The sequence below is a fragment of the Tursiops truncatus genome, chromosome 2, assembly GCF_011762595.2.
Source record: "Tursiops truncatus isolate mTurTru1 chromosome 2, mTurTru1.mat.Y, whole genome shotgun sequence".
NCBI classification, from domain to species: domain Eukaryota; kingdom Metazoa; phylum Chordata; class Mammalia; order Artiodactyla; family Delphinidae; genus Tursiops; species Tursiops truncatus.
Window position 1 is genome coordinate 147,194,202 of NC_047035.1, and position 19,059 is coordinate 147,213,260.

A 19,059-nucleotide genomic window follows, 5' to 3' on the forward strand; every position below is an offset into this window, starting at 1 on the left:
GCCACTCCCATAGTTCCCAAGAGACCCTCGCTCAATAAATTGCAAATGAAATAAATGCTTAAGGAACAGAACAATTCAAAAGCTCTCATGTGGCAAAAACAATCCCTAACTTTGGAATCAAATGTGATTGAATCAGTTAGATATATGTGTGTATGTTTGCACCTACACACACACGCACACACACACACTCTTCCACCTAAATACACACCAGCAAGGGGGTGGGGCATGTCAGCCACTTAAAAGTCCACTATATTTGGTGTTAAATAGTGAACAACAAATAATATGGAAAAGGTATTCCATCTAAATCCCCAGAGAGTATTTTTATTGTAAAGTAATTTATCCTCTTAAAATAAGCAAGTATCTCCTTTAGGAACTGTAGACACTCTAAGTAAAACACAGAAAACAGTATAAGCACAGCTTTCAAAGTATGACAAAAACCAGATGCTTTTTTCAAAAAGGTCATCAAACATCCAAACCGAACACACCCTAATTTTCAGCTGCTGTTCAGATGAAAGCATCTTTGTTGTCCGCTTGTGAGTGATAATAATACTGTAATCAGTTTTACATTTCATACCCACCTCAATGTGAGGTACTTCCAAACAAAGGCCAGAATTCTCAGGGCCACCACAGGAGCAAAAACAATCCACACTCAAATGACAGGGAAACTATGTGGCAACATGTGATTTCTTATTTATAGAGCTCTGTTAATTATTTTGCATATAAGCAGTGTTGAACCAGGCCTGCAGAGTTTGAGTACACATGGGCTGGGTGGAGTAATTGGTGGGGCAGAGAAAGGTCAGCCCAACCCCACAAAAAACAATTAAAATTTCCACAGACAGTCCACAAAACGGGTGATATTTAGGCAATAGAAAGTTCATTTAGAGGTGTAGAGGTGTCTTGCTCAAAAAAAAAAAAAGTCATTTCCACAGGTTATCAAAAATTCACAGCAGTCAGGAGCCCACCACACACACACACATCCACCATATATTGAGGGTCTGTGGGTGAAAGACAACAAAATAGAAGAAGGATGGAGGGAGAAGAAAGGAAAGAATGTGAGTGAAAGGGATGACCAGTAGGGACTCAGAATTGAGAACAACGTGAAAAACGGGAATTAAATATACGACTGTATGGTTATCATCTCAGAGAAACCAAGAGTTAGTCTAAGTTACAATGTTATCACTCCGAGCCTACAGCCCATCTTCTGGATCGGATTCATATTATGAAAAAATCAAAAAATAGTTAATTCACAATGCAGTGAAATGATTCAGCCATAGATAACCAAATTACTTATAATCCACTAAAAGTCAAATTGTATCATTTTTAAAGATTGGGCTAGGGCTTCCCTGGTGGCGCAGTGGTTGAGAGTCCGCCTGCTGATGCAGGGGACACGGGTTCGTGCCCCGGTCCGGGAAGATCCCACATGCCGTGGAGCGGCTGGGCCCGTGAGCCATGGCTGCTGAGCCTGCGCATCTGGAGCCTGTGCTCTGCAACGGGAGAGGCCACAACAGTCAGAGGCACACGTACCACAAAAAAAAAAAAAAGATTGGGCTATTATGCAGATAACGGGCAGCTTTAGGTTTAAAACAAGCTGGAAATGATCTTGTTTCCCTTAATTCTATCAGCATAGGCCCAGCTAGGCCAAGACTGATGGCTTTCACAGCTAATAGAACAGGTGTGATCATAAATACATGAAAATGATCTGGAGACAGAATAACCCATGTTCTCTGTTTAAGCTAGTCATGGGATTTCCGATAAGTGGGTGAAACATTCACACTTCTTACAAGAAAATCATGGCAAATACATAGTACACAAAACCATCTTTGTTCTGGGATGTATTTATTTAATATAACACAGAATGTATTCAGGGCTTCCCGATACTAGAACATCTACCTTTATTAATGAGGAGCTACCGGTTTTCTGACCAAGTTGTCAGTGTCCAAAAGCACTATTTAAACAGTCCATCTTATAGCAAAAAGGCATGATACATGCACACACATACAAGTACCATCTTGGACACACTTGTATTCAAATTTCTGGTGCAAATGGAAATAATCAGGGAACGGAGAGGGTATAAACTAGTGAGAATAAAGATGGATGCTCTAGAAAATTCCTGAGACAATATCCCAGGGTGACCATGTCACACAAAAATCTTATCCACTTTATACATGGTCATTCCTGCCAACACTTACCTGGATTAAGATTTTTTTATTTACATAAAAGAAAGGAGACATAGATTTGTCCTAACAAGATCCTCTAATCACTAGATTATTTTACAATTATGAGTAATCACTAAATAGCTTCCACTCAAGGAACAAAAAATAAAATAACAGGGCTTCCTGGTGGCGCAGTGGTTGAGAGTCCACCTGCCGATGCAGGGGACACGGGTTCGTGCCCCGGTCCGGGAAGATCCCACATGTCACGGAGCGGCTGGGCCCGTGAGCCATGGCCGCTGAGCCTGCGTGTCCGGAGCCTGTGCTCAGCAACGGGAGAGGCCACAACAGTGAGAGGTCCGCGTACCGCAGAAAAAAAAAAAGGTAATCTATGTAAGATACCTAATGCAGTGCTTAGCACACGTGAACAATCCGTGAGTAGTGGCCTGAGACATGTAAGCATCCTCCCCCATAAACAGAGATAACAGACTTTGTTCACGCCAAAAAAGACATCAATTTGCAACATCTGATTTAAAAATCCGAGTTATGCACTGTCCGCTCCTACTGACACGACTCCGGTTCTCTGGGGACCAGAGATGAGGGTGGATCACATCCATTAGACGTGGTCTGCATCCCTGCAAGGCCTGGAGAAGGTCAGACAGGCACTCCACTTCGAATAAAAGCACTCTACATAAAAGACCTAAGATTGATTGCCTTGTAAGTGATTGGTGGCGGCTTAACCATGATCGCCATCATCCTGGTTAGTAATAGGGAGCTTTGAGAGAGGTCACTCTTGCAGAGACACTGAAGAGGTTATTCCTGGAACCTCATGTAGAATATTTTTCCCAGAAACAACACAAGAACTAACAGCATCGTCTCTTGACCAAAACGATTAAGATTTCAGATAAGCCATATCATATCCAGCCTCCTGATTCTAAAGGATGCTGTTCCGGGGCTTCCCTGGTGGCGCAGTGGTTAAGAATACGCCTGCCAATGCAGGGGACACGGCTTTGAGCCTTGGTCCGGGAAGATCCCACATGCCGCGGGGCAACTAAGCCCATGCACCACAACTCTAGAGCCCGCGAGCCACAACTACTGAGCTCTCACACCTCGAGTCCATGCTCCCCAACAACAGAAGCCACTGCAATGAGAAGCCCACGCACCGCAACGAAGAGTAGCCCTCACTCGCCACAACTAGAGAAAGCCCGCGCGCAGCAACAAAGACACAACTCAGTCAAAAAAAAAATTTTTTTTCATAAATAAAGGATGTTCATCTTCCATGAGAAACAAAAAAATTTCAAACATACAGAAAACAGAGTTGTACAGAGAACACCCATATATTCATCCCCTAGATGACAGATTCGATCTTAAATGCAAAGTTTAGGGGCAGCCAGCTAAGAAAACGTGCAGCATAAGCCTCCACCCGTTACAACCACATGCAAGGGAAATTCGTCTGATTTCCTCACTGACTTGGAACAGGCTGCTGGGGAGGGCGCTGCCCACAGCCCACACTCCCGAGAGCACCCAAGACTCCACAGAGCTCCTGCTGCTGATCTCACAGGAGAAGACAGGATCCCCATCATGCTTCAAAAGAAAGCAGCTCGGTGGTTCAGTTCACTCGTGATGGTGAAAATGTGTCGGGAAGCCAAGATTCTAGGCTCGTGATGAGTTTCTGATCATTTGAAGTCTCCTCATCTATATAGAGAAGCTAATGTCATTTCCTTAGAAAATATTTTCAAAGGACTAAAAAAAGGTCAATATGAAAGCAGCTAAAAGCTATAAGGCACCATGAGATGTATAAGCTTTATTTCATATCTTTGTTTCAAGGAATGCTAGTGTTCTAAATACTGCTCCCCACCCCACATCATCTTTCAAGAACTAGTGATAGTGATCAAACCTGCCCTATGACCCCAATGACAGTCAGCCTGTGAGCTTTCCATCTGTGGTAGGCACCCCCAACAGCAGATGCCCATCACCCGAGGAATGGCAGCCCATCCAAGGAACCTCTGCCCACGTTCCTTCCCCATGGCTTTGCTCCTCTGTATCCACGGGAGACAGAATATTGTACAACACTTTCAGAAAGCCTGTTTTACTCAGACACTTTCCATAAAGGGCAGATTTCATCCAGAATCCTATTTGTGTCAAATTCAACATGTCATGAAGGAAACAGCAAAATCAAGGCTACTTTCTTCCCCGTGTCCCAGGCCAGATCTTCCTAATACCAGGAAAGAAATTCTAAAATACCAACAGCCATTAGAAAATCCTTTACTGGTATGGTAGCTAAATAATAATTCGCCACCATCTAAAACAGGGAGGCAGAATTCTACTTCCTTTTCGTATTAATTTATGTACAAGTAACAGAAATTCTCGAAGTCTGAACTCTGATATCAACAGCAAAATAACCCCAAGCGCTATTTCTCATTTGGCCCAGGTCAATGTTGTGCTTGGTGGGGGAAGCCTAGCCCCACCATTTGCAATAAGACTATATTCACTTGAGCTAAAAGCAAAATGAAACAACAAAACCCACCCAGACACCAAGTCTCAGGTTGACAGAATTTCCCTACAGGACAGACACTGCAACAGTAACTTGTAAGCATGAGGTACATTATAATGTACCTTAGTAACATATAATGTACCTTAGTAACATTAGTAACATAATGTACCTTAGTAACATTATAATGTACCTTAGTAACATTAGTAACAAAGTTTCCACCCTGGCAAGTTGATACACTATTTCCTTGGGTTTAAGTAGGTGGTTGGTTTTTGTTTTTGTTTTTTTTAAGATATTTTTTGATGTGGACCATTTTTAAAGTCTTTATTGAACTTGTTACAACATTGTTTCTGTTTATGTTTTGGTTTTTGGCCGGGAGGCATGTGGGATCTTAGCTCCCTGACCAGGGATTGAACCCGCACCCCCTGCACTGGAAGGCTAAGTCTTAACCACTGGACCGCCAGGGAAGTCCCTAAATAGGTGTATTTTAATGACTTAAGTTTAATGGAATTGCACCCTTGCTTAAAGAGCTCCTTAAAGACTACTTTATATTACTAAATCTCAACAGCCTTCAAGCATCCATCACGTTCATCAAAACAAGAAAAAACAAAAGATATTTCGAAGCCCAATGATGCTCACTTAAGCTATCCTGAAGTACAGCTCCACCTTAGTACTTGGTGTTACTCTTAAGTTGTTTTTACACGTAACTGAAGCCATAACTTCTGTGATACCATTAAATTCACAGCGGGGGCAGGGGGGGCTTCAAACTATCTCTGGTTTTTATTTTAAAAGAAGCAGCTTATGAAAGTCGATAAGAAAAAGATCCCACTCACTCACAAACCCACACGGCACTCAACTGACATAACTGCCAGGGTGATCGTAAACGATAAAAGCCCAGGATCTGTTACAGGTGTTGGGCGGGGGGCACAGAGCCCCGGGTCCACTGCCACGGTGAGCCCTGGCTCTGACCTGGCCTCTCAGAGCTGCCCAGCCTCACGCAATCCCACCTATGTGGCCTGTTGGGTAGCATCCACGTGCACTTGTCTCAGGACAGGACACGGGGGCATGACGAGAGGGGTGCCAGCTCAGTCCCTCTCCACACACGCTGAGGGCAGGGGGACACACACCTCCAGGAGGACACTTCCCACAGTCACAGCGGTGGAGCTCTGTGTTTCATCCTGGGGGCACTGTGGTGAGGGGACTGCAGGAGATGGTCAGGCCCTTCCTCCACGAAGCTCTGGAACAACTCTGATTGGAGGTCCACACATGGTCCTGAGATTCGATGATTACAGCCTAAAAGGACGTCCTTCCGGACACACCTGCACTTGAATCTGACCTAGGACACTTTTCCCCAACTATTCTCTTGAAAAGTAAAGGGGCTGAAAAAGGGATTCCAGGAATATTGACACAAAGAGTCCACCAGAAAGGAAGTTTTATCTTTAAAAAAAAAAAAAAAGAGGCATTGCAGCTCTGAAGCTATCCTAGCACAGGGTAAGTGCCCAGATAGCATCTATTAAGAGGTGCACCCTCCAAGCACAGGAAAGTGAAAGTGCTTTCCCGCACCCGGGCCTATGCCGCCTCTCCACTGCTTTGCTCCGAAGGCCACTGTAACTCAAATCACCTGGATAAACTGGGGAGGCGGCGGGAGGGCAGGGAACTCTGTCCCAGTGACAGCACCTCAGAGGGAAACTGCAGGGCTGGATATTTATGGAGCAGATACTGTGACTCTGCCTCGCTGACCCCCACCACCATCCCAAAGGTAGAGTTCCTAACCCTATCTGACAGCCGAGGACACCAGAACTGAGAGAGCCTGGTGGCTTATCCGGGGTGATGCCACGACTGCAGAGCCCCGGACAGGCCCTCCCAACGTAGGAAAATCCATAGAAAGACTTCTCAGTGGACACTCACATGAGAATCTCAAGATCTTCACACAAATCTCCAAACAGGATTTAGAAAAAGACCCAAAGAGGTTCAAGAAGCACAGAAGAAGGTCACGTACAAGTTAAACACGGATTTTTGTGCTTTCAGTGCCCACTGCACCAAATCCAGCCCCTCAGACCGATGGCTCCAGAGTGAACCTGTCCTTCCTAAAGCAACTGGCCAACTCCAGATTTCACCCCTTCCTGTCCCCTGACAGCATCAGGCTCTGCGACTGCTCTTATCCTTCTGTGACGGTTTATAAGCTATATTTTGTCAGGTATTGTGACACTGACATAACTGGATGTGCTCTATTTGCAATAATGCATGTAATCTCCATTTATCTACTTTATTCACAAAGACCCAGAATCTCCTGATAAGGTTAATTAGTAACAACACAGTTTACATTTCTGTTTTCATTTCAGGTAAACTGGCCAGGAAGCGCTTCCTTAGAGAGCTGGTCAGCTAGACCCACGCCACCTGCATCTTCACAGGGACATGACTCTGGGCTTGGCCAGGAAGGGGACAGGGCTCGATGTGGAGGTCTGTGTTCTTCCCGAGAGTGAAGCGGTCCGGACATGTGGCTCTGCCGACTCGAGGGAGTGGCAGCAACAAAGCCACGACGGCGGATTAAGACCTGCCGCGTGGAAACTGAGATGTGTGGGCCTCTCCCCACTAAAGCTTAACATGTTTTATAAACTCCTGACACATGGCAAGCTGCACTGGTAAGACACATGGTCAGAACACGAGAGACTCACTTTTCTGGTTTTAATTAGACACTCAGGACCGAGTGTCCAGCAGGGAACTGCCTTCCTCCTTGGCCAGAGGCTCAGACCTGAGGCTGGTGGGTGTGAAGCCGCCCACAACAAAGACGGGACATATTTACATATGAGTTTTTTAACTTCATAATTTTAAAATGTTAGAGTATTCCTCTAATTAAAAAAATAGAATATGTGACTTGACTAACCAGATAATTCAGTAAAAAAAAAAATTAATTGTGCATAATTGCAGACAAATATCTAAGGAATTGCTCTCGCTGGTGCCGACAGAACTAGTTTGGATCTGACCCGCAGTCTTCAATCTTTTCATGAGGACACAGAAAGAGTTTCCAACTTAATAAGCAAAAAAAAAAAAATATTTAAAACCAGCAGCCCAGAAGAAAAAGATCTATTTAACCCACTATCAATCACAGAATCTCTCAGTCCTCGCTATCTTCGGTCGTTTTTTCCCGGATTTTTTAAACCTACTGCACGAAGCATTTGGTAAAGAACCACCTCAATTTGTGATTCTCAGCACAGAGAGCACATTTCATTCTCCACGACATTCAACAGCAACAGAACTAAAGAGCAACCTCCCCAGCCCCCCACCCCACAAAAGAAGGCTGCTTGCCATGTTGACTTTTACAGCTCAATATCTTAGCCTTTCCCACTTTATTTGTCTTAAGGGCTTATGAACATTAACACCCTGCTGGGTCCTGAAGAAAGTGCCATATACGTACAAACCTGACGCCTATGTTCTTCTCCCCCCAGCTGGGGTTCTCAATTAGATCCTCCCCTTTGAGAGCGCTATTTATTATCAAGAACAAACGGATGCAACTGCTTCTTTTGAGACGTGACAAGGTTTTGACCCCCTCAGCAGAACACAGCACTGGCAATGATAGTAGGTAACTTTCGTAGGGCACACGAAAAGCTCGTGAAAGAAGGAAAATGAACACGGGCAACCTTGAAAGTAGAGACATACAAACGGAGAGACCGGAGAACAGGAACAGTAAACAGTGGCCAGAGCCCATCGCATCCCCTGAGGTGCCTTCCGTGTACCAGGATAAACAATGATGTGCGAAACCAAGCCAATAACTGCAGGTGAGCATCTGCTTTTAGTCAGGTACCTGAGTAATTATGAGAATCTTAATATGACTAGGATTTGAACTGGTGAGTCAGTCTATATACATGACATCAAAATGAAGATTATCCAATACATTCTCTTTGCAATTCAGAAGAACGCTACAACTCATCCCATAAATCACTGCTTTAAAAGAAAAAAATCAGCTCTAAAAAAAGAGACAACCCATGTGAAAAAGGCTGGGAGGAGGAAGGCAAAAAGTGACTCATATCATCCAACAGCTTGTAGCCTCCAAACCATAACAAGAATATAAAGCCAGTGGGCCCAGAATGAAACAAAATAGAGTCGTTGTTACAGCTGTGACCTCACAGCATTCAGCTCTGAGCATGACTACAGCACCACAAAGATCTTTTGAGCATTGGGAGCAACCTTACACATCAGTGCCTCTAATGTGTGCCTTTAATTTCCTGGCTAAATTTGACATCTATATTTATTCATCAAGAAAAGAACATTCAAATTTAACTATTTTCATAACTCTGAATAACTCTTAAAATTCAAGTCCACACATTTCACATCCCACACATATCAATGCTGCCATTTTGTACATATTTTTAATTCAGATAACAATCTTTTAGATTTATCAAGCCAAGTAGTCCATTTCATTCACCACAATACGTACAGCTACTGGGGGCAGCTTTGAGACGATGTGACAGAGTGAACAGCTACTGGGGGCAGCGTTGAGACGATGTGACAGACCGAACAGGTTTTCTTAACAACGGTGAGGTCTGATCCCCGGTGGAGTGGCTCAGCTATTCCCTGAATCTGCTGACCCCTTCCCTCCTCCCCTCCCAATGACAACAAATTATCAACAAGACTCTAGAAGAAAGTATTTTTTCACACATTTGCTTTCCAGAGTCCACTATTTCCTTTCAATGAGAACATTTGGGTTGCATTAGAGACAGCAGGTCTCCTCTCCCGGACCCTGGAAGGTGGTCCCAGGCTTCAGTTTGGGCGGCCACCTCTGCAGCCACAGGGACCTCCAAGAAAAGCACAGGGGCTGATGGGGACAGAACTGACGTTCTAGAGCTAAGCGTATCTGCTATATTGTGCTGGAAGCCCTGAAAATGCCACACACACCCAAATCTACAAACCTTCCAACTGGCCATCTCTTTAAGATTTTACTCTGGTGACAGGATTATGCCAGCTGCATGTGAATTGCTCACCTGCAATTTAAAAAATCACTGGTTCCTTGATCAACACAAAGAACGACAGCATGCACCTCCTTCCTTGAGTAGTTTCACACTTACTAGAAAATGTTAAGTTGGACTCGAGTACAGAACATAACTAATAGTTGCAGTAATTCTGTACCTTACAAACTGAGTAACTCCCATAAGCAAGAGTTAGGAAGTTAGTAAACACACTCACAATTCAAAAGCCACAAAGTAGAAAGCTAACGGGCTTCTCTTCTGCAAACACCAGTTTTCACAGGCTACATACATCACGAGGCAATTTCCCAAAGTCCTACCAAAATAAGAATTCAACCACTCCTGAAACAGTGGGATGATATCGTCTACAGGTCCAAGTCCAGGGTGTGTACAGCCCAGGACACAAGCCGTCAGTTAACACAGAAACTTATTGCTGAAGTTCAATCAACAACTGATTTTTTTTTAAATAAGACATGAGTCTGTCTTTATTGAGAAATTTTGTTTCCTCTCTGCTTTGCCAGTGTTTCCATTTAAAGTTTTTCCTTAAGCCAAATAATGTCTATTTACATATTAATGAAACTACTTGGGGGCCCTCTGAAAGCCAAATAGAAAAATGCATGATTCCAAAAGGCAAGAATGAAGGGAAGGGAAGGGAAGAAAAAAATGATTCAGGGAAAAGTGTGTGAAGAAAACAGCCACCGCTACCCCACCTGGCACCCAGCAACCAGCCAGCTCACTGGCTTCCTCTCCATTTCACGTTGAGTCCCAAGAATTCACTAGACCGACAACCCCTGGCTCCACACCAAAGACTTTACCCGGACCCGTGGATTGGAGGCCATTACTGCCCACAGGAGGGGCAGCCACCACATCTCCCCACAGAAATCTCCTGTTCTTTGCTGGCACCAGATCTGCAGGGAGAGCAGCCCAGTTTTCCCCCAAGAGGGAAGCATTGGGTAGCAACAGACAGTGGAAAGAAAAGAGGAGGCAACCAGCAGGGCAGGAAAGTGAAAATCTGACTTCTGCAGCCAAGAAGTCAATCTGCAAACCTCTACCAAACAGTGACCCATAAAATAAAATAACCTAAGTGTCTGTAGCAGCACGAGCAGACAGTGCAAACCAAAACTGGACCGGCATCTACTAATCTAGATAAGATATACAACCATTAACAGCTGGCAGGCCATATAGGAACTTTGAAAGAGGAGTCTACTCTTTTTTCAACCTACATTATGTGCTTAAAATGGAATTGTTTTCCCATGCTCCTTTGTAGGAAGTGAGCACTGGAACGTCCACACGTTTCCACAGTATGTTCTGATATTTTAATAAAACGATGAAGACTAATTTAAAGAATTCTCTCCACATGAATCCTGATTGAAGATAAAATATGAAAGCAATATGCTTAAATAACTGGGCATTAAAAGCTGTTTTAACTTTTCACTTTGAAAGTGGCTATGTTGGGGGATTTTAAGTTCTAAAATGTAAAGAGGCACAGATTTCTGATCCCTCCATTCTTTGGTTGCTATTAAGCAATACTGGAAAACAAGTTGATTCATCTAATTTAAGACAGTAAAACGACTCTACGTAGTCACAAGACACAAAATTCCAAATGACCTTAAAGAGAGACCCAATCGACTCAGCATGGACAAAGCAAGTCAAAGATGACACAGCTAAAGCGGGGAGATGTGGGCTGAGGCTGGGTGGCCAAAGCAACAACCCTCTGACTCTTACTCTTGGGTGAGGCAGCCAGGCCTAGCAGAGTTTAGAGAGAGAGAAAAACAATAATGTGATTCCCATATGCAAACACACACCCCTTTCTCTGCCCAGACACTCAATAAGAAACTCATTAAACCCTTTTTAAAAATCTGTAGGGACACAAGAAATTCACAGAGAACTAGGCTAAGCACACCTTGGTCTAAAGTGGTTTGCCATCCCCTGGACAACAGGGACACATTCTAGGAGTGACTGATGGTGACAGGTGAGTGCAATCTAGCAGGTGAGTGTCCACTTCCACAAGCAGGCACTCCCACCAAGGACCACGCACTGTCCCAGATGTGCAGAAGCAAATGTGAGCCCATCCCAGACCGATGGGGGAGGTGGAGGGCTCCTGGTGAGTTCAGACAGCTTCCCGCTTTGCCAACACAGGTAGGGTACTGACACTTAACACCAGTATAATACAGACATAGCAGAAGTGCTTGTCTGGAGAGAATGCATGAATGATACGGTGTTGTAAATAACACAACTGTGGTGCACAGCTACGGGGGCCTGTAAAGTGAGGGAGAAAAACCCATGTGAACATTGACAAAATCAAAGAACTTGGGCAAATATTTTCCAATGGGCACTTCATCCCTCCAAGCAATCTGTCCACACTGCACACCTTATCCACCAGTGTAAACCTAAGTACTGTTCGCCCAGCTGGGCACTGCACTGAGGTACCAGCAACACCCTCATCATCTACAACCCTTCAGAACAGTGTCTGTTGAGCACAGAGTCCAGGAAACGGTCTCCTCCTATGGGACAGTTGAGCATTACAGAACCCTGCAGAACCCCAAATGTGAAACAGAAACATCTCCAGTCTGTGACATCTGAAAAGACACTTCACCCCAGGCCCCCACCTGTACCCCCTTCTTCGCCCTGAAAGTGTTAAAAAGGAAACCATACGGTCAACACCAGCTTCTCCCTGCTGATGAAAACTGGCACGAATGAATTTACTTTCTGGCTGCCAGCCCCACAAAACCGTTACACACACACACATACAAGTTCACCACTAAACTGCTCCAAATATAAATTCGAGACAAGCCGGCCTATCCCCACCCCACAGTGTATTAGTGGCCTTCCCAGGGTGAGCTGGGTGAATTCTAAATCTATATTAAACATTCAACATTTCGGAACTTCAGTGGGTTGTTTTTTTTTAAGACATAGCAAAATCCGATCTGAAACTTATGACAGCTGAGCACATGATCCCACCATTAAGAGCAAATAAGAAACCGTATATAACACTCCATGAAATCACTGTGGCAAATCTGTCACAAATTCTAAGTATGGGACGATGGGAACGCGCCACAGACCCTGGCCTGAGGGAGGAGGCTTTCCAATTTCACCCAACCTTCGCATCCCAGCGGACGGGAACAATAGTAGTACTATCCCGGTCCAGCCCGGATGCCTCGGACACCGGCGGTCAAACCTCAAGTCCGAAGACAAGTTTCGCATTAGAACGAGGCCCGCGGAGCCTCAGGCCGCGCAACGCGGAACCGCCCCCGGCCCGGCCGCGGTGGGCAGCGCTCGGACGCGCACCAAGGACACGGCCCCGTCCGCCAGGCCGCGCGCGAGGCCGCCCCGGCCCCGCGGCCCGTCCTGCGTCCCGGCTGCGCCCCGGGCCCCGCGGCCCCGTCCTGCGCCCCGGCTGCGCCCCGAGCCCCGCGGCCCCGTCCTGCGCCCCGGCTGCGCCCCCGGCCCCGCGGCCCCGTCCGGCTCCCCAGGGCCCCGGCGCCGGGGCCGCGGCCGACGACGCGGAGCCGCAGGGCGGGGGCCGCGCTCGCACCGCGCCGAGACCCCCGCCCGCCCGCCCGCGCCCCGGCCCCCGTGACAGCGCGGACGGCTGAGCGCGGGGCCTGTTACCTTCCGACAGCTCCAGCTCCAGCTCGGCCAGCCGGGCCCGCACCTCCAGGGGCAGCGCCATGCCTTCCAGGCTGCGGTCCGCCATGCTCGCGACGCCCCCGCCCCAGCCGGCCTCCCTTTGTTCCAGGCCGCGGTCTCGCCGCTCCTCGCGCCCCGCGGACCCGCACCGAGCGGCGGCAGGCCGGGCGGCGGCGCAGCGCGCTCCTCCCCGGTGCCTCCTCCGCGCGGCCCCGGCACGAAGGCCTCGCGCCCGCGCCCGCGCCCCCGTCCCGCCCGGAGCGCGCCCACCGCCGCTCCACCGGGCGGCTCCGCGGCGCGCGCGTGACGGCGAAGAGCGCGCACGGGGCGGGGGCGGCGGGGGCACGCGCTCCGGGGCTGGGCCGGGCGGGGACGCGCACCGGGAACGGAGGGCGGGCCGGCGCAGCGCGCGCTCCCGGGGGCGCGGGGCTCGCACACCGGCACAGCGGGGCCTCCCCCACCCCGGCACGGCCCTCGCCTACCCAGGCCTAAGGCAGAAAAATACCTGCTGGATCCCCCGGCCTCGGCGTTCCGGGTCTTTGCGGGCTGAATTTTTTTTTTTTTTTTAATAAATACGTTGTGTGTTGGGGGCGGGAGGTGTAAAAGACAGCGTGGGCTGTGGAAAGAGGAGTAGGCTGGAAGTTCCTAATTCGCGTTGATTTAGGACCTGCCAGCCTGGCCCGGAGGCTACAATCAGTGCCTCTCCCTCGGCTCCGTCTCCCCACCATGAAGGCGGCTAGAGAAGAGATGGGTCACCGAATCTCCACGTTCCCGGTCAGCCCGAGCACGCTCGCCCTGATACCCCGGCCCGTCCTCAGCCCGGGGCTCCGTGTCCTCAGCAGGTCTTCCCGCGCCCTCGCCCGAGGGCCCTACGGCTCGTCCTCCGCGCTTCTCTCTTCCGCCCCCACCGCACCGGTGTCATCTCTGGGGGCATCACCAAACCTGGGCCTCCAGTCCTGACCGTTTGGGGAGGCTAGCTCACCCCTCCGACTGTCCAACTGAATAACGTCACCCAGATGCCCCCAAACCCCGAACTGCACAAACCAGCCCCTCCTCCTGGCTTCTAATAACTTCCACCATTTTCTTAATGATCCAGGCTGGGGAGAGTCCCGGGAGTGTTTGTCTGTCTTCCTCAGTCTTCACACACCCTCTGCTTCCCTGTCCCCTCAAGGCTCTCGCGTGTCATTTTCATTCCGGACCCACTCCTCCCAGTTCAGCCCCTATCGCAGACCTCCTGGTGGCCCCACCACCACCATCTGCTTGACCCTGTGGCAGGAGGGGCCGAAGGTGGTTCCGGAAACACAGTGGCATTTATTCCCCTTTCAAAAATAGGCAATTTAATACTTCCTGCATTGTCTACTGAATACAAGTCCACCCTCTTAATGGGAGACTCCAGACCCTCCACCACTTGGCCCCTATCTGCAGTCACACCATGCGCCCCCCACAAGCTGGTTCCTGAAGACCCAGTGGCCTTCACCCTGGGTGCCCCCCTTCTCTGCCCACACGCTCCCACAGCGTCCCTAACATCAACTCCAGAAAAATCTCTCCTCCCCCTTACTGTGCTCCCACTATCTTATCTACTTGTTTCTGCCCTTATATCCTTGGCCTTTATCTTTCTCATTAGTCTGAGTGACAGCTCTGGGGACAACGACCAAGCCTTCTTCCTCAGTGACCACTAGAGAGCTGTGGGCATTTCTTACATAGGTCTCAGTGATCTAATACAGATCAATGATGAGCTTAAAACGGGCGAACCCCAAACACCTCTGCTTTATGGTCTTGGACGTAAAGCCAGTGGACGTGGGGGGCCACACAGGTATGCTCCACCACAGTCTCTCCCCTTTCAGGATAAACAGACCACTGAGGCAGAGAGCCCTCGAGAGGCTTTGGGGCTACAGGTGAAGGCCTTAGAGAAATAAAATGCAGCAGAACCAGGATTCAAACCCCAGTCTCCAGAGCAAATCTCTGCGCTCATTTCTTCACAGCAAAGTGGGCCTGTGCATTCCACACATCGAGTGTGTCAAGTCAGTCTAGGTCCAGATGGTATCAGAATAAAATTATGTATTCTGCTTTAATTCGTGGGTGGGTCTTGATCATCCATGTCTGATGCTGTAACTGAGGTTAGTTCCAAAGAAAACCACTATGTCACACTAAACACATCAAATGTCAACTTGGATTCCAAGCAGATGCGTCTTCATTGGGGCAGGTCTCTGTATGACTACTAAGTACACTTGGGAGAGTGTTCGTGGCATTTCCAATGTCCTGAGACACATCTTTATCTGGAAGTCCTTCCACGTCTTCAAAACACGTTATGTCTGAAATCAAACTCCACTTGCCTCCCACCCTTACTGTGTTCTTACTCGAGAGCAGCCCCCATTTCTCCTGGTTTCCGTGCTTTGAGTCATGCCCGTTGTCAAGCTTCAGTAACATCCACCCCACAGGCCCACTGCCACTGCCTAATTCAGGCACTCAGAGTCCCTACCCTGTTTTTCCCCTTCTGATCTTCCTACTGTGGCTGCCATGGGTTACAGTCCCCTTGCTCTACCATCTACAATGGTTCTCTGCCTACAAACCAAAGAACTCCTTGATCTGACACTGAAGGCTTCACAGACACAAAGTTTCCTTCCCTACTTTCTATCCTGCGCTCCCTGCATGCACCTGTGGTCACCTGAGGAGTTCTCACTTGCCTGTGGGGCATCTCCCCTTCTTGTATCTCTTTTGCTAACGTGTGCCTCTCCTCTTCCTATTCCCCCACCCAAGTCATGGCCACACGTCGGATTTCACCCATCCAAGTCCAGGGTCAAATGCCACCTCTTCCATGAAGCCTTCCTTCCTAATCTCCCACCTGGAACTACACACCTCTCTTCCCACCTGGTCTTCCTGGTGCTTGTATTTAACATGTGCATCTTACTGGGCAGCTAGTCCACCTGTGATTCCCCCACTGTGCTGAATGACGTATAAACAGCACACTGTTTCTCAAAGTACAATCCAGCCTTGGAAAAGGGGAAAGACTATTTCCCTTCATCTCCTTCTGCTCCAGTCCTGGCCAGTCTCAATGAAAGTGGCGCTTAGTGAAAACCTAGTTATGCTTTGTGTGTTTCCATGTATAAAAACCTGGTTCAAGTGGATGTCAAGGTGGGCATAACAATACCCAACAGAGGTTTATTAGAATGAATTGAATACCTGCTAAGGGCTATTTGCTTCCAAAGCTCTCCGAAAGCCCTGAAATTCCATCCTCAGAGCTACACCTGTGAACTATGGTCACTTATCTTCAGAAAGCCACTGTGACATCTCATGACTGCTACATGGGAAGAGCTAGGCATCATTAGCACTTATCAACACACTAGCATGGTTTATTTGCGAAATAAGCCAGCTTTTACATAACAAATCCCAGAGGGTCTGAGACATGTACAAAACCTGTAGGTGTCTAGGAGAGAAAAGCTGGAGAGGTAGCCAGCCCGAGGCCTCAGGACTGGAGGGACGCTGACACGGGACACGTGAGCTACCTCTGCTCCTCCACGGTTTTGAGTTCCACAGAGGGGCAGGGACAGAACAGTAATTGAGTAATTAACCCCGTGACAGCCAGCACTGGGGGGCCTCTGTCGCTGTCTTGACTGTCTGCTGTGGGGGATTTGTTACCCCTCTGCCAACCTGCAGTACCTCACCTCTATTTTGTTCTGTCTCACCGAATTCCAAGCGAATTCTGAATGAAAACTTCATTACTCACATGTATTGGGGCTCTAGACTTGAGAAAACCTGGTTGGGGTGGAAGAGGGTAGTAAAGGGGTGCTGATTAATCAGGTAACTCGCCGGTGATGCCCCGAAGCCTTGTTGCTGATGAGAGTTGATCCTCTCACTCCTAGTCAGATTCCTGCAGAATTTGTTCATGCCGTGCTCTCTCCTACGGATCCCAGTTCCGAGAAATTTTTACCGTTTCCGAAGTGAGCAGGAAGAGCTGGTTGTCAAATACTCTGTTCGGATTCTCCGAGCACATCATAAATCCAGGGAGTGGGGGCTCACGCCCCTGTTACAACAGAACCTTCTTAAACTGGAATTTCCCTACAGAACTATGCCTGGCCATTCATGTTTTAGTTCTGTTTCATTTCGGTCTTACCATATTATCAGGAATTCAGCTTGGGTAGAGTGTTAGGTTTAAAGAAAGAGCAAAAGTGAGCAATGTGACACAGAAAGTTTGGGTTTAATGAATTAGTACTTAGAAAGCAGCGTGAACCCTTGAATGAAACTACTCTATGCATGAAAGAGATCATTAACATTTTTGTGACATTTTTTCACATCACTATAGAATTAACTAAACAATGTGTATGTGACTGAATTCACTGAACCACACATGTGTTTGCATTTCTGTTATGGCTACTGTCTTCCTCTAGAAGTAAGAGCTATCCAACCTATTCACCTAAGAACAAGTGTACCCACAAAAGAGGAGTAAGAAGTAATCCCACAGAGGGCGTCCCTAGTGGTGCAGTGCTTAAGAATCTGCCTGCCAATGCAGGGGACATGGGTTCGAGACCTGGTCCGGGAAGATCCCACATGCCGAGGAGCAACTAAGCCCATGCACCACAACCACTGAGCCCGCGCTCTAGAGCCCGTGAGCCACAACTACTGAAGCCTACGCTCCTAGAGCCCGTGCTCTGCAACAAGAGAAGCCACCACAGTGAGAAGCCTGCACACCGCAACAAAGAGTAGCCCTTACTCGCCGCAACTAGAGGAAGCCCACATGCAGCAACAAAGACCCAATGCAGCCAAAAATAAAACAAACAAATTTATATATATAAAAAGACAGAATCCCACGGCAAAATTAGTCTAATTTTCCAGACCATAACTGGAAGTGCTGAGAATTCAACTGTGAGTCAAAGGTGTCTTGATGGAAAAACAAGTGTGTGAAATTTATCTTGGACAAATAGTCTGAGTGTCTCCTTGTATATGTAATTACAAATCAATACACAATTATCAATAATGTAATTACTTCTGATCATTTTAGTGAATTCTAATCACTCATGCTAATGGTGATGTGAATAGCACAAAACAACCAATTAGCCAAAAATTACTCCTGTTTGGTCTTAGATTGCATCATATTTTTACAGTATATTTCCTTTGCCAAGTATGATTGACTACACTCTGGCTTAATTAAGGTAATGTTAAAATTAATTGTCATTCCCAGAACTCATATCAATTAATGGCTGAGACAAGTGACACATAGGTTTTTAAAAAACATTTTACCAAATATTCTAAGATATAAGACTTTATTGGATGTTAAAACATATGCTTTTGAAGTAGAAAAGAAGGGAGTGGTTGAGGACTAAAATTTTGCCATCAAAAGTCCACAAAGTGGAATAAAAGAAAGTTATAAAATGGACCTCATCCCTTCAAAATGGAAACATATATCAATACATAGAGAGAGAGAGTCAGGCACATTCCTGAAGGGCATCTGCTCTGCCAAGAAAAACTCCACCACAAGGTTCATAAGTGGAGCCTAAAAAATTTAATTGTGTAAAACGCAGAATCTTGTTGTGAAGTTAATTAAAAGCAGTGCTTTGCAGTCAGTCTGTATGAGCTCACGCACACACTCAATGAAAGTAAATAAAAATAAAGGTTGAGCCGTTGACACTGCCCACCACTGACCACAAGCTGGTCTGAGAAGGTCCCAACCACTCCAGGGCCTCGGCATGCCAGCCAGCACCCTCCCCCGAATCAGAAGACAAACCTCGTGCTTTGACTGTGGGACAGGGCAGAACAGGAGAGGATGGACCAGCACAGCACAGCCAGATCCCAGTTACCGGGATGTGTTACCTTAGTCGAGACTGGGGCTTCA

At 47.3% G+C, this 19,059-nt stretch overlaps 1 protein-coding gene across 6 annotated transcripts in view; it reads right to left on the reverse strand.

Moving 5' to 3' along the window:
- The window catches only part of DIP2C (disco interacting protein 2 homolog C), a 354,106-nt gene extending 340,575 nt beyond the window's left edge, over nucleotides 1-13,531 (reverse strand). For 3 of the 6 annotated variants that reach the window (XM_033852299.2, XM_033852297.2, XM_073801491.1), the window contains exon 1: nucleotides 13,215-13,474. In XM_033852299.2, coding sequence (XP_033708190.1) covers nucleotides 13,215-13,299 — 85 coding nt within the window. In that variant the 5' untranslated portion in view covers nucleotides 13,300-13,474. Of the gene's footprint in view, nucleotides 1-13,214 lie in introns of all 6 variants that reach the window. The other 3 variants (XM_033852298.2, XM_033852296.2, XM_073801492.1) reach the window with 3 other exon arrangements.
- Nucleotides 13,532-19,059: the final 5,528 nt, after the last annotated feature.